The 15,260-nt window shown below is 39.8% G+C and overlaps 1 protein-coding gene across 10 annotated transcripts in view; it reads left to right on the plus strand.

Moving 5' to 3' along the window:
- Window positions 1-15,260, plus strand: part of CD47 (CD47 molecule) — a 51,671-nt gene that overhangs the window by 3,634 nt on the left and 32,777 nt on the right. For 9 of the 10 annotated variants that reach the window (XR_009262201.1, XR_009262200.1, XR_009262199.1 and 6 more), the window contains exons 1-2: window positions 464-643; window positions 12,567-12,914. Coding sequence is in view for 7 of the 10 variants with exons in the window: in XM_058731505.1 (XP_058587488.1) it covers window positions 598-643; window positions 12,567-12,914 (394 nt within the window). In the remaining 3 variants the exon portion in view is untranslated. Of the gene's footprint in view, window positions 1-463; window positions 644-12,566; window positions 12,915-15,260 lie in introns of those variants that run through there. The other variant, XM_058731511.1, reaches the window with a different exon arrangement.

The raw sequence follows: 15,260 nt of genomic DNA on the forward strand, positions 1-15,260 counted from the left end.
CGGCGCTCCTGAAGCGTGACGGTGGGAGTGAGAGCGGAAGAGGACCGTTGCAGGGAGGGCACGGGGCCCTGGGTGGTGTGAGAGGCACGAGAGAACCGCGGAGAGGGCGGGGACAAGGAGGTCCCGGGTAAACGTAGGAACACACGCTCAGCCTCCTGTGGCGGCTGGCGAATACACCGTGGGGGTGGGGAGTGGAGGGTAGCGGGACGTGACCCGCAAGTCCGGCGCGTGCCATTGCCGGGGAGCGGGATCCAGACCTCGTCGGAGCAAACCCGAGCGCGGACTCGAACCCGCAAAGCCGAAGGGCTTCGCGTCAACAGCCCCGGCGGCGGGGCGGGGGCGAGTGCGCGTGCGCGTATCGCGCGGCGGGAGAGCGGGAGGGTGGGAGGGGAGCGAGCGGGGGGGGGCGGCGGGGGGGTGGTGGCAGGAGCGCGCGTGCGCACGGCCAGGCAGCCTGGGCGGCGGGTCCTGCCAGTGACGGACGGTGGCGGCCGGTCCTGCTTGTGACGGCGGTGGCGGCAGATCCTGCCTGTGACTGCTTCGGTGGCTGCTCCAGACACCTGCGGCGGCGCCGGCGGCGACCCCACGGCGGCCGCGATGTGGCCCCTGGTGGTGCTGCTGCTGCTGGGCTCGGCTTGCTGCGGTGAGTGGCCCCTTTTTCCTGGGTCGGCGACTCGTGTCTCGGCGCCCCCGCGGCGCCCCCGCGGGTGTGTGGGCTGCTCCCCGGCTGGCTCGGCGTCGCCCTGGAAAGGGTGGTCCGAGCGCGGGATGCTCGGGCCCTGCACGCTCCGGGTGCGAGCGTAGGAGGGCCCTCGGGTAATCCTGCGCCCCCTTCCTTCCTTTCCCTCCTCTTCCTTTTCCCCCCTCGGTGGGAGAAGAGTTCCTCTCCTCCCCCCCCCCCCCCCGTACTCCACCTCCAGATGCACACCGAAGAAGGTTCTGAGCCGTGCACCTCGCGCAGAAATTAACTGTGGAGAGAAAGGGCGCGATCGGAGGCGAGGGGTGGCAACTGTTGGGGGCCCCCCTCTTTTGCACCCCGCTTCCTCCTCTGTGTTTAAACGCATTTGGGGATGAAGGAGGGAGAGTGGGAGGGCCCGGGCCTCTTGCGATAGAAGTGCGCATTTTGGCGAAGTCTGCAAGATGGGATTTCTCCTGTTTGCCCTCCCACTTGAACATAGGAGTTAAGGAAACATAAAGGACACAATTAAGTTGCATTTCCAACCCAGCATTTAATAGGAAGAATATTTTGAGTGCTTTTTTTTTTTTTTTTTAACTCTAGAAATAAGCTACCTGGAAACTCTCGCTACCCACCCCCACGCCCTATTGCCCGTTCCAAGTTTTTCTACTTTATTTGGGCGAACCGTCTTAATAGTAATACAGATTTCGCTTGAAATAAGAAGACTGTAACCTCTATAGAGTCCACACATATTTGCATCAGAGTGGGATTTGGTGTCTTTCAACGCCAAAGGCGTTTGGTCCCCCCAGGCTTTTGGAATCCATTATGCTTTTTTTTTTTTTTTTTTAAACGTGTGCTTCCTCTGTAAAAAGTGAGGAATAGGAATTTTTGTGGTTCTCCGGTGCCTGTCATACTTCACATCTGTACAGTCTTCTGTGAACTTTTTGTAAGATTCAGAACTGAATTTGAGTAAAAGTAGGAAGCAATTGTTAAATTGAATTCTAGAATGCTAAATTAATTAGATTTTAAACCGATTATTAGCCTCCTTGTGTCATTTATAAAGGTTTGTGACTTCAAGCTACTTCCATTATGCCTTTAAATCCTTGGTTACCACTTTCCTCAATCTCTGAAACATCCTGGGTTGTTGGAGCTGTTAGTGAGATCTTTATTATCTAAAGAGTTATTATTAGATAAGGTAGTATTTTCTTGTTATCATTAGTGGCTTATTGCCATTACTATTACTATACCTAAAATAATACTGCTTTCAGTAACCTATTGTAGGATCAGAAAGCCTTCATGTTGAACCAAATTACAAATTTGTAATGAAATATCAATAACTCAGACCATTGGCATCAAAGCTAGTCTGAAGAATAAGAAGTGTAAGTCATATAGTATTTTATAAACAGAGGTCCTGTTTTCAAGCAGATCGGAAAGAACTGTTATAATGGTACTTTTGGAGATAGGATTTTTGTTAGGCCATATTTAATAATGGTTAAGATCACATGTAATTGGTACTCATTTACATACAATATAAGTATGCTCAAGTCCCCACAGTCACAGAATTCACAATTTATAGTATTTTATTGTAGTTAATAACCCGGAAAAAAAATAGAGGCATTATACTTTGAGTTTTGTTGACTATAAAACAAGAAGTGATCGTGTTTGTCATAAGATATAATAGATTTTGTGTGTGTTTAATATGTGGTTTTAAAAAGGACATGTATGAAGATATGTTAACAGTCTCAGAACACGAGTAATTACCAACCAGGGTATTTAAGAGACTGAGTTTAGAATCCAAAATGAGTAAGAAAGTCACATATTTATAGGTTTATTTGTACTGAAGTTTGATTTTGCTTTCAGTTTCATTTATAGATGACTGTTAATTGAAGGCATTTTTTTGAAGACACTACAGTTTCAGTTGACCTTTGTGGTAAAAGAAGTTATCTAAAATGCTCCTTTCATCTACTTTCAGGCAAACTGCCACCCCCCTGTTGGTTTACAAGATGCAGAATGAATTACTAGGCTCCTTTCCTCCCCCCTCCCCTATAAGCCCAATTATACTTTTTTTTTTTTTTAAAGCACATCAGCAGTTTCAGTAGTTTTCAGCAACTGGCAAATGAAACTTTACTCAAATAATGGCAGGGACATTGACTGTCTTTTCAGTGGTTGAATGATTTTTCTTTGTTCAAAGTGAGTTTTTAAAATCAAGGGTACACTGATTAAAAAACATTTTTATTATCTACGTCTGGTAGTAACGTGTCTTGCTTAAATGAAAATGTTTTCTTTTCTCTTAAAGAATGTATTATTTTTAAACACAAGTTGCCATTTTAAGGAAGTAAATGCCTATTTAAAAATACTTATTTATGGGGCCTCCCCAGCAGTCTAGAGGCAGTGTGTTAAAGCATTACACTAAATGCCTACCATTAGGACACTTGCTCATGCTGTCATCTGTATTTTGGCAGATGTTTTATCTTTGCCACTGAGCTGTTAATGGAGATTTGAAAGACCAGGTTCTAAAGAAGAAAAATAGGTGTTTTTCCCAAGTTTGATAAATATTCTAAGTCCACAGTAATCACTCATATTATTAAAACCAAGTTTGTATTCCTTAATGTTAGTTCATCTATAGCTATATAGGCATTGTTTTTAATACTTTAATGTTCTTTTTGTGATGCAATTTTCCTATAACCATTTCAGCCATCTTACAGGTTTTTGCTGTTACCTTTTTATATAAGATAAAAATCTCTATATTTTTATATCTTGTGTCTCACTCAGACTAATACAGTGCACTCTTGGGTTGTCATAAAGCTACTTTTACTTTGTGTCCTAGTGCAGATAGTAGTTCCATGACAAAAGAGCAAAAATAATAGTGTAGGATTGATTTTGTTAAACTCATGTAGTACTAAAGTACATAGAGCACCCAAGAAATTTGATCCTGATATACCTAGACTAAGGACTTTTCCTTGTCATTACATAGAGTTGAAATGGAAATTATAAGTTCTAAACTCTGAATATTACATTTGCTATCTGTGGAACAGTTATATAAGACTCAGAATCTGGTCAACCCCAGAGTTTGAGATTAAGAGAATAAAAGTGCATATTTGAATACATGTCACACTTACAGTTAAAAGGTAAGGTAAGGCATTTGGCAACTGCAAGGTCTGTCAAAACTACTTTTTCCATTTTGAGCAAATATGAGCCCATGCTATGCTCAAAGCACTTTGTAAGGCCCTCTTGTGTATAACAGATAAATTTCAGATCTTTTGCTTCTCAGTAACTTAAAATGTAGTATATAAAGGATAGGAAATTTTGTTTGTTTTTATCTCCTGGTGACATTTAATATATTTTAAGTGCTTAAGAAGCCCATAATTCTGGATGTTACTAACTTGAAACTTTCTCTCCCTTGCAATTCTAGGTTGACCACTTCTGTCCTTATAAGGCCACTTTAAATCTAGTGGGGGATTACTGAACACCTTGTGGACACCCCTACTTTCCTCCAGGCCTTTTTTGGTCTCTGTTGGGGAGAGAGCTGTCTAGATCCTCCTTTTTGACCCTAATTCTAACCCGATTCAGTTTGAGACTCCAGGTCTTCATACCAAGGGCTTGATCTAATGGCAAAAACTGGTAGGATTCACTTTGAGCTGTTATCTTTACTCATGAGCTTTGCTTCATTTACCTTAGTGACTGTTAGGCTTCTTACCCCATTCCTGAACATCCATTTCAAGCAGATAATTAACTTCCTACTCTACTGCAAAAAATAGTGATGTGTGGTGTGGACTTGCTCAGCTTCCCTCCCACCATTACTAAACTTATCTGCAATATCTTAAGCGGCCTTCATCTCATTCTCCTCCCTCCCCCAGTTTCAGAAGTATACCCATTCACCTTTCCAAGGAAGGGTTCACCTGTCTACAGCTCTTTCACTTCCACCGTCTTGGAGACTTGCCCAGACAGCTTAATTCTTTCATCTTAGATCTCTACCTTTCCATTGGCTTCTTCCACACATGCTTAAGTTTTACCCCGTTTGGTCTTAGATCTTTCATCTTAGATCTCTCCTTCTCCATTGGCTCCTTACACACATGCTTAAGTGTTACCCCCTATTACAAACAAAGGAGAAAAACCAAAAAACCTTGCCCTTGTCCCCTTCTCCAGACTCTTTCTGTTGCTTTCTCTGTCTGCTTTCTTACACTGCCAAATCTATTGAAAAAAAAAATAACTGCTTCTTCCTTCTTCCCACCCATTCACTTCCCAGTGCATGATGTTTGCTCCCACTAGTCTGCTGATATTGGTGTAGATAAAGAAGCTAATAATGTAGTTTTTAATCTAGAGGCTGTCTTTACTCATACCATTTAAGAACTATTTTGTTCATATAAAGACCCTTCTTTGGTGGTCTGCAGTGGTATTCTTTGCTGCTCTCACTTCTTTTTCTCACTTCCTTGATTTGTTCCTCTTTAATGATTTTTCCATAAATCTTGGTGTTCCCCAACATTTTATTCTCTTCTTCCTGCTGTTTGCTTTGCAAGTACTCTCTGGGCAATCTTGATTATGCTCACAATTTTCACTTACCAGCTGTTATCTTGGTGATTCCCAGGTATTAATAGTTCTGACCTTTCTTCTTAGATCCAGATCCATATGACCTGGGAACTATTGGACATCCTCATTTCATTGTACTGCAGGTACTTTAATACCTAGCCTATTAAATATTGAAAGAATATTCCCCTGTAAATGTCCAAAACTCTTTTCTCAATAAAATCCACAATCTAATGAGTTACACATACTCTTAGTAAATAACTTTAATTCTTTCCTCTTTCGCCTTGTTTCCCACATCCGACATATGTTGATTATATTAGATTTTTACTGTAATTTGGCTTTCTCTCCAGGTGTCAATTACCTGGACTATTGCAGTGGTGATCTCTTAGTGGGTCTTCCTTTCCTATCTCCCTTCCTGCCCTCAGTTTACCCTTCATACTACTGTACTGTTTTTTTTAATGCAAGTAAACCTGAGTGTTTTGCTGTTGCTTATATTATCCAGTCCCAGCTCCTCAGAGTGACATGCAGGGAAGCCTTTACAGTATTTCTTTACCATCCCTTGTTCCTAGTGTTCACTTGAATAATCTTCTGCCTCCTGTTACCCACTTTCCTTATTCCTCTGTGCATGTTACATACTCTGCCTGGAAAGCCCTTCCTTTTCTATACCATTCCTACTCCTCCTTCAAGACCTAGCTTAAATACCATCCTCTAGGAAGATCATTACATTCATGTAATTCTTAAGAAACTCTTCCATGCAGTTTGCAACTGACTTGTTCCAGATTGTCCACTAAACTATGTTGCTTCTCAATTCCATAATGAGGTCTATTGAAGTGAGAAGCAGTGGAGGATTCACTGGACATATGAAAGAAGAGTGAATCCTTTTTGCTACAGTGTTTAGATTTTGATTTCTTGGAATTCATACTTTACATTTTTTTACATTCATAGGGAATGTATTGCTTTGTATTTGTTGGACCCTGGATCCATACATAGGATACCAAATGAAGACACTGTCATTGTTTCTCTAACTTCTGAGACTAATGGAGATTTCGGTTAAGGAAAACAGTAATTGCAGGATTCAGTAGTTGAGTGCAGTGACAAAACTTGAACAGGGGGCAGTATGAGCAATAAGGAGGGGATGAATACGACTGAGTAGTGGTAGGGGAAGAAGGGAGGACAGGACTGAACATCTCCATTGTGTTTTAGTAGGAAGAACCAAAAGTAGCAGACTATAGCTGCCATTTATTGAATATTTCCTATGTATGCAAAAGCACTGCACTAAGAACCTAATATTTATTATCTCATTAAGTCTTAAAATCTCTATGATGTATACACTGTCACTACACATTTTCTGGATGAGGAGACTGAGGTACAGAGGTTAAAAAACGTGCCAAAGGCTATACAAGTATAAAGTGCTAAGTCTTGAGCCAAGGTCTGACTCCAGAGTGTGTACTCTTACCTGTACATGTTTGCCAGCATGTGCAGAGGTATGGAGATGAGAGGGCATTTGCAGATTCATGGAATTGTAAGAGGTCATTATGATTGGAGCTTAGTTTGGAAATGAGGGAGTACAGGAGGTGGGACTGGACAGGATCTTGAAGGATATAGTTTGCATTCGATGATAACGCACTTAGAATTTAGCTTGAAGGGGGCGGGGGGTGTTGTTAAAGTGTATTAGGCAAAAGAGTGCACATTTGCATTTAGAACAGTTATTTTGGGAACTGTGGAAAATACATTGAGGCTAAGATGGGAAAACACTGAGGCTGGAGGTAAGGAGCTAGTCAAGAGGTTACGGCTGTATCTCAAAAGAAAGATGATAAATGTCTAATTCATACAACAGACATTGGATTGAGGAACCATTAAATAATAGGTTGAGCCTATCAAGAATTTTTCATGGCTAAAGAGAGGGAGAAATCTAGCATGATTCTTACTAGGTCCAGGTCTTGTTGATGGATAGGTAATAGAAAATACTTTGGATGGTGAGTATTTGGGAGGGGGTTAGGAAGAGGGTAAATAGGCTTTTGGACATGTTGTCCAAATTTTAAATTAAGTGTAGTGCATTCAAGTGGAGGTGCACAGCAGAGTGTTGGCTTTCCAGGTCTGCAGTTGAGAAAGTTGGGGCTTGGTTAAACAAAAAGTGTGTAGATGTTAAAACTGTGGATTAAGGAGAATGCTGGACCTGGAGCATTGGGAGGAAGGTGGGCAGTGCTGGTTATGAAGTTCTGAGGAACACTGATACTTATTGTGAGTCAAGGAATAGATTTCAGTAAAGAAAGAAAGATGAAGTGCGGTGGACAAAGCAGTGGGAGGAAATTCAGAATCAGGAGCTATCGCAGAGGCCAAGGGACAAGAGCAAGAAAGGAGCTGCCTACTGGCTGAGGAACTATAGAGTAGTCAAGATATAGAGAAAACCGTGCACATTCAGTTTTTCACTTGGGATTATTAGAGCTTGGCAAGAACTATTATAGTGAAGAAGAGGTAGAGGCCAGGTGGCAGAGATTTAAGAAGTGAATGGGAGGTGAAGAAATGCATTTAGATTATTTTAGGATGCTAGGGAAGAGATGAATGATTTTTTAAACATCGGCTAATATTTAAGCATTTTTTAAAGTATTACAAAAAACCCTATGTGAATGGCATAAAGGATGTAGGAGGCTGATAATCAGTTAGGGAAAGTCCTTAGGGAGATGAGTGGGTGTGGAGCCAGAAATGAAAACTAACAGGTGAAGGGATGCAATTCTGAAGAGGAGGAAGGTGAGGGGGTTGTGGATAGTTGGGGTTGTAAGTAAATTTATAAGTGGGAAGTATTGGAAGCTTCTGGCTTCTCATGTGAAGGACTCAGATTAAGAAATAGGGCTCCTGAAGCACCTGGGTGGCTCAATCAGTTGAACATCAGACTTCAGCTCAGGTCATGATCTCCAGGATTGTTATGTTGAGCCCCACCCATGTCAGACTGTGCTGACAGCCAGAGCCTGGAGCCTGCTTCAGATTCTCTGTCTCCCTCTCTCTCTGCCCCTCCCCCCCTCAAAAATAAACAAACATTAAAATTTTTTAAATTAAAAAAAGTAATAGGGTTCCTTTGGAGAGTATATGATAAGCTCCTGCAAAAGAAGAGTGATTTAAGAGTTGTTGCAAAGGACAGAGGCTTTACGTAGCATATATAGAAAGATAAAAGATTGAAGACTTGAGATGGGTGGCATCTATGACAGTCTTCTGTTGTTTCCTTGGTAGCAATGCAAATTTTCTTAGACATCTGTAAGACTGGTTACACTCCTGCCCATCTATAGCACTTTCTTCATACCAAAGGATAGCACTTAGGACCTTGTGTTACAAAAAGTATGTATCTTTCTTCCAAGTGAGAATTGAAAGCTTCTAAAAGATAATTCTTGGGGCGCCTGGGTGGCTCAGTCGGTTGAGCGTACGACTTCGGCTCAGGTCACGATCTCGCGGTCCATGAGTTCGAGCCCCGCGTCGGGCTCTGTGCTGACTGCTCAGAGCCTGGAGCCTGTTTCAGATTCTGTGTCTCCCTCTCTCTCTGACCCTCCCCCGTTCATGCTCTGTCTCTCTCTGTCTCAAAAATAAAAAACGTTAAAAAAAAAATTTTTTTTAAATAAAACATAATTCTTGCTTTTTTTTTTCTTTTCTTTTCTTCCCCCCCCCCCCCATCATTGTATCCCCTCATCCTATCAAAATATTTCAGGTCAGGTAATTCTCAATAAATGTTTATTGAATTTGTACATTTCTGAGCTAGACTTGTGTGCTGTGACCACCATGTATTGAGCCCTGTCAGCAACACATAATAGCTGTTTTCAGGACTGTGGTATGAGATGGTTTCAGTTGGTGGTCTGTATTTACAGAGGTTGTGAAGTCCAGTATTTTTGGCATTTTATATAAAATAATTTCACCATTTCATTTGTTAATTTATCTGTAGGTCTTGTATCACTGATGTTATACTTACCTATTCCTATCTGATTTAGACTGCTATAGGCATATCAGAATTTACTTATTCATGTTAATTGTCTATGTGCTTTTATTTGCTCTCTCTATTTTAAATCTTTTCTTCACTTTGATGTTTCATCAGAAAGCAATACACAAAAGAGAAAACCCAAATCAGATAATTTTACTAGGTAATAGGTTTTTTTTTGTTTTGTTTTGTTTTAATTTTTTTTTTTTAACGTTTATTTATTTTTGAGACAGAGAGAGACAGAGTATGAACAGGGGAGGGGCAGAGAGAGACACACACACAGAATCCGAAACAGGCTCCAGGCTCTGAGCTGTCAGCCCAGAGCCCGACGCGGGGCTCGAACTCACGGACCACGAGATCATGACCTGAGCTGAAGTCGGACGCCTAACCGACTGAGCCACCCAGGTGCCCCATAGGTTTTTTTTTTTTTAAATAAATGTTTATAGGGATGGAGCTAGTAGTTAACATCTAGTAGAGTGGTATATTTGGACTACTTTTATTTATTAATTAGTACAAGGGTTATTAAAGTTATGGCTTATCCAGGTCAGTTTTGCTTTGAATTTTATTGACAGCATTTATTCTACTTAAATTGCTTCAGCTATAAAATTCTTTTGTTACAACAAATAATTGAGTGCAATTAGTGCTTTCTGTATTCTTTAGAAAATTCATTCTCTAAATGTAAGTTATGAAATTATGGAGTATTTGCCAGCCATTTCTTTCTTAGAGCCTTCTAAAAAAGTTTGTTAGGAGAACCGAGCTCTTCACTTTTATCTCTTTTATTAAACGGTAATTTTTAGAAATATTCTTTTTTATCTTGACTCAAATACAAAATGACCAAGTGTCAAAGATTTCATTTCACATGTTAATAAGTAAGCCAGCAAGATGGTAAAGCCACCTTGATTTTAAAAGAAAATTGAGAGAACAGACACATTTATAGGCAATCAGGAATGCTGAAGTGAATTTTCAAACAGATGCAAGACTGGTCAGTATCCTCAGGGCAATAAAATGTGCTTTTTTGAAATCCTCTCTTCTTCCAGCAGGGAGAAGTGAATTACAGAACAAAGTTTATTTGTGCCTCTATGTACATGAATCATTTGCATTACTCAGTTTTACCAAAATTGTAAAATAGCCCAGACAGACAAACACAGTGAAAGGCACAAGCCCTCTACAGAATCAGATATTCCCAAAGAATTTGTCACACAATTCCTAGCACTCCACTGAAAGGACAGTCAGTAATCTTTCTGTCCATTTCAAAACCTTTCATTATATTTTCTGACACGTTCCGTTCTAATTCCAATGTCATACTTACTTCTCTCCTTTTTGTATGTTGTAGTTCCCCCTCACCTCCAGTGCTTCCTTCTCAGGGGGAATAATTCACAACCCCAAGGCTAGGGACAATTACTGGAAGTACAGGTTTTGCCTGGCACTTGTGAATGTTTGGATGGCAAGCAAGCCGAGAAGTGGGAAGGGGTAAGCTGTGGACATCCCAAAGTTGGCTCAAACTGCACATTCCCAGAAATATAGCAGTTTGGATCTGCCAGGTCCAGATTGTCACATTAAAAGGCTATGTTGCCTCACTTGTACAGTACTGCCCCTCATATTTAGAGTGTGGTATTGTTAGCACTTGCCCAGAAGTTTTCTCCTTTGGTGCTCCCCACAATTGTGTGAAGTAGCCAGTGTTTGTTTTTGATCCTCTTACTCACAGAGAGTAAACCAGGGCATAGAAAAGTTAAGTTAATTGCTTGATTTGTACTCAGGCTTTCTGAACATTGTTCACTTCATATTCCACTATGCATCCTGGCATTTAACTAAGTGGGCAGTTACTAAATAATAATTATGTTCCTAGAATAATAACATTCTATACCCCTGATTTTTATTCCCATTTTATGAATGTAGAAAGAAGAAATCTTAAGGATGAGCTATTGAAGATGATGTTTTATTTATATTTGTTAGTGCTTTGTTTTTTTGAGGAAAGAGTCGGCTAACTACTTAGGTAAAAGAGTTGATAAATGGCTGAGCAATGTGGAAGACCGCTATAATTTCCCCATATTCTTGCACATTTTAGATTTCATTTATAAGGCAACAACAGTTTATCATATGGAGAAGAACTGGATAAAATATGATGGTCCCCCTTACCTGTGGGGGGATATGTTCCAAGACGCCCAGTGGAAGCCTGAAGCCACAGATAGTACCAATCCTATATATACTATTTTTTCTATACATATCTATAATATTTAATTTATAAATTAGGCATAGTAAGAGATTAACAGCAGTAACTAATAATAAAATAGAACAATTACAACAGTATACTATAGTAAAAGTTATATGAATGTGGTCTCTCAAAATACCTTCTCTTGATAAAATGCCTACATGATGAGATGAAGGGTGTAGGCACTGTGACATAGTGTGAGGCTACTCTAGCATCTTAAAATATAGAAATTTATAATGAAATGAATGTATAATATGTAGAATTATAGAATGTGTCAGAAGGAGGATTCTCTGCTTCCAGACTGGTTCACTGCAGGTAACTGAAACCACAGAAAATATGACCATGGATACGAGAGGATTACTCTGGACCCTACTTATTAGCAGTATCTGCTCTTGGTTTTAACTTGTTTTTTAACTTCTTTTGAATGGTTTATGGTTTCTGGGAGGAAAGAATACCTGTAATACATATTTGGAAATTGTTGTTCCATAGTTTTAATGAAATACAGGGGTGGGAAAATGCCTTTCAATTGTATATGCTCGTTTCTAATACGTACAAAATGAGTATTGCTGTCTGTATTTTGCAGTGGGGAAAAAGCCACAGAAAGTGCTTTTTCTTCTTAGCATTCTAAGACTTTCCATCCTCATGGAGAGATGTGATGTGATTCATCTGGTTTACCTTTTTATATTATAGTAGACTCCATCATCTTTTTGGAAATGCAACATAAGGATAGAGATAAACTTCCTATCAGTTTAGCAAGTTCTATTTGGAGGAAGTATATGAAGTTGAGATTGGATATAATGTTTGGTTTGATTTTCTGTTCAAAATTTTCACATGGTGAGGACAGTATTTTTCTACATATATCAGTAGGCAGTAACGATTACTTCAAAGCTTCCAAAGCCAGATACTACACCTGCATGTTCCAGCAGGGTTGCTGAATTTATTCCCAAGATGCATGGTAATGTGTACTTTGTATTACTGAAGTTGAATAAGGAAAAGTTACAGTGTTCTCTGCCAGCTGTGCACATTAATATTGAAATAAGTTGGGGTTTTTTTTCACCTTGCCTGTCTTCTGTATAGTTGCACTGTTTTCTTAAATGAACAAGAGAAGCATTGCTCTTTATCTTAAGGATTTGTAACATCTTAAAGTACAGAATTCTATAATGAAATCAAACAATTTTCTTTTTCTTTTTCTTTTTCAGGTTCGGCTCAGCTAATATTTAACATAACCAGATCTGTAGAATACACTGCTTGCAATGAAACTGTTATCATCCCATGCTATGTTAATAATGTGGAGGCCACAAACATTAATGAAATGTATGTAAAGTGGAAATTTAGAGGAAAAGACATTTTCACCTTTGATGGCGCTGTAGAAAAGATCACTCGCGATGATAAATTTAAGAGTACAAAAATCATACCACAAAAATTACTAAATGGCATTGCCTCTTTGGAGATGAACAAGGAAGAGGCTGTTGTAGGAAACTACACTTGTGAAGTAACAGAATTAAGCAGAGAAGGCGAAACCATCATAGAACTAAAATACCGTATTGGTAAGATTTCTATAAAAGCTTCCCATTTATTTGTCCTGTAGCATCCTGATCCTATTAGAAAGGGGGCAGAATGGGGCTAGGCAAAGCACAGGCTATTAATAATGTTGATGTAATGTTTATCAGCTTTAAGATCATGAGTTTTATCTTACTTGCTTTTCTACTTTTCAGAGTAAAACTCCTTTGCTGTTGGTTAATTTGTATATTGTGTGGTTCTCACACTTTTGGTCCCAGGACTATTCCTTTGGGGTGAACAGTCCTAAGGTCATCTATGCTGCATTTCTGTTTGCTGCCATCAAAAGTACTCTCTTTCATGTGATTAATTTTCCAGCCTCTTTCCAATTATTTGGCCTTTTCTTTAACCTTACACTTTGACCAAGGGTTGACGAGTGCCAGCCGTGTCCCCTCTGCAGAGACTAGATTAGGAGACCCAGGAGATTAAAAAATCAGATTATCATGGATAAGTCCTTAAGGCTTCCTATGCTTAGCTTTGCTTTGGTGTTTTCTTCATTGGCCAAGATTTGGAAGAACTAGAGATCCAGTTCAGTGTATTTGAATTCAGCCTTGATTATAGCACCATGGTTCTGCCCTTTCTTCACAAACTTGGCTTGGTGAGTTGTATAAAGCAGTAGTTAGTTGAAGTAAACAACCTGCTTTCTTTTCTTTATTGTGCCACCTGATTTCTTCAACCACATACAAGTGCATCATGACCTTCTGTTTGAAGTATCTGTTTAGAATCACTAGACATACTACTGATTTTAGGATTAGACCATACTTTGAGAACCTCTGCTTTGATGGGACCAGAACAGTTCAGTTGGATCACCTCTTTGTCTTCCCCTAGTGTTGAGACATTATAAAATGTCTGTCACCAGACTGAGAATGAGCTGTTTAATTTGGTGGAATCTTTTGACAGTGTTTAGGATTAGGAATCAGGAAATCTAAATTCGATCACCTATTTTGCAACTTAACTATTTGCCCGTATGATCTTGAGAACTGTCTTCTCTGAGTCCAAGTTACCTCCCTTATCTCTGGGATGGGGATGAAAGTAGATCCCTGCTTTTATGTATTCTGCAGTGTAATGAGCATCAAATGAGATCTCATATGTAAGTTCTTTGTAAATCAAAGTGCTTTGCAAATGTTGGTTGTATTCCTGGAATGTTTATTTTATGAAGTAAGATTTATCAAGTTGTTGAAGCTGGCCTGGGGTATTGTAAGAGGGATTTTTGTGCAGTAAGGAATGGGTAGGAGATAGTTTAGAGCGGGCTGGCAGAGTTTGGAAGGCGATGCTGCTAGGAAATCTCTTGTGTTGTAACTTGTATTAATTTGACATTAACTGGGACTAAGAAGCTTTAAAAAAAAAAAATGTATACCTTTCAGCAGGGTCTGACCATTCAAACACTGGGATTACCTAGAATTAGGTAACCTGACACCTACTTGAAATTTTTCTGAAGGAATGTATACTTATGTGGGAATGAAAAAACAAGATGGAGGGGGCGGGGAGCAGCAGTTTTGGAGTATAGCGTCAGTCCCTGAGAGACAGACTGTTAAACTCGAGATACGAGATTTGAAAGGCCAGAAGATGGAGTGAAGATGGATGGGAAAGAAATACCAATATCTGAGATGAAGACCAAGTTTATGTTTTCATGTGCAATTATTTTATTTTTCTTTGTTTTCAAAGTACCCTATAAAAAAATGAGTTGTACTTACCTTTTGGGCCATTAGAATGAGAAGGTACTATTTTCTTGCAGAGAATGTTGAATACTATACAAGAAGTTTCAGACATTTGGCTTTGCACCCATTTTTATTTTTTGAAATAAAGATTCATAGGAAATTGTAAAGATTGAACAGAAAGATGCTGTCTACCGTGCCCAGTTTCCCCCAGTGATTACATCTTCTGTAACTGTAGTAAAGTATCAAAACCAGCAGGTTCACAATGGTACAATGTGTGCATATTTCTTTATCATTTTATCACATGTGTATATTTAAGTAACTACCACCACAGTCAAGATTCAGAACCATTGTGCCATTAACACAAAGATCTTCCTCATGCAATCCCTTTATAGTCACCCCCAACTGTTCCCAACCTGGCACACATTAATGTATTCTCTATGGCTATGATTTTGTCATTTCAACAGTGTTGTATAAGTAGAATCATACAGTATTTTGAGATTGGCTTTTTCTACTCAGCACAATGCCGTTGAGAACTATGCAATTTGCTGTGCGTATCAATAGTTTGTTTCCCCCACACTTCTCTCTCTGAGCTAAGTAGTATTCCATGGTATGGGTGTATCACAGCTTATTTAACCATTCACCTATTGTAGGACATTTTGGTGGCTTCCAGCTTTTGGC

Source organism: Neofelis nebulosa, chromosome 5 (assembly GCF_028018385.1).
Source record: "Neofelis nebulosa isolate mNeoNeb1 chromosome 5, mNeoNeb1.pri, whole genome shotgun sequence".
Lineage (NCBI taxonomy): Eukaryota > Metazoa > Chordata > Mammalia > Carnivora > Felidae > Neofelis > Neofelis nebulosa.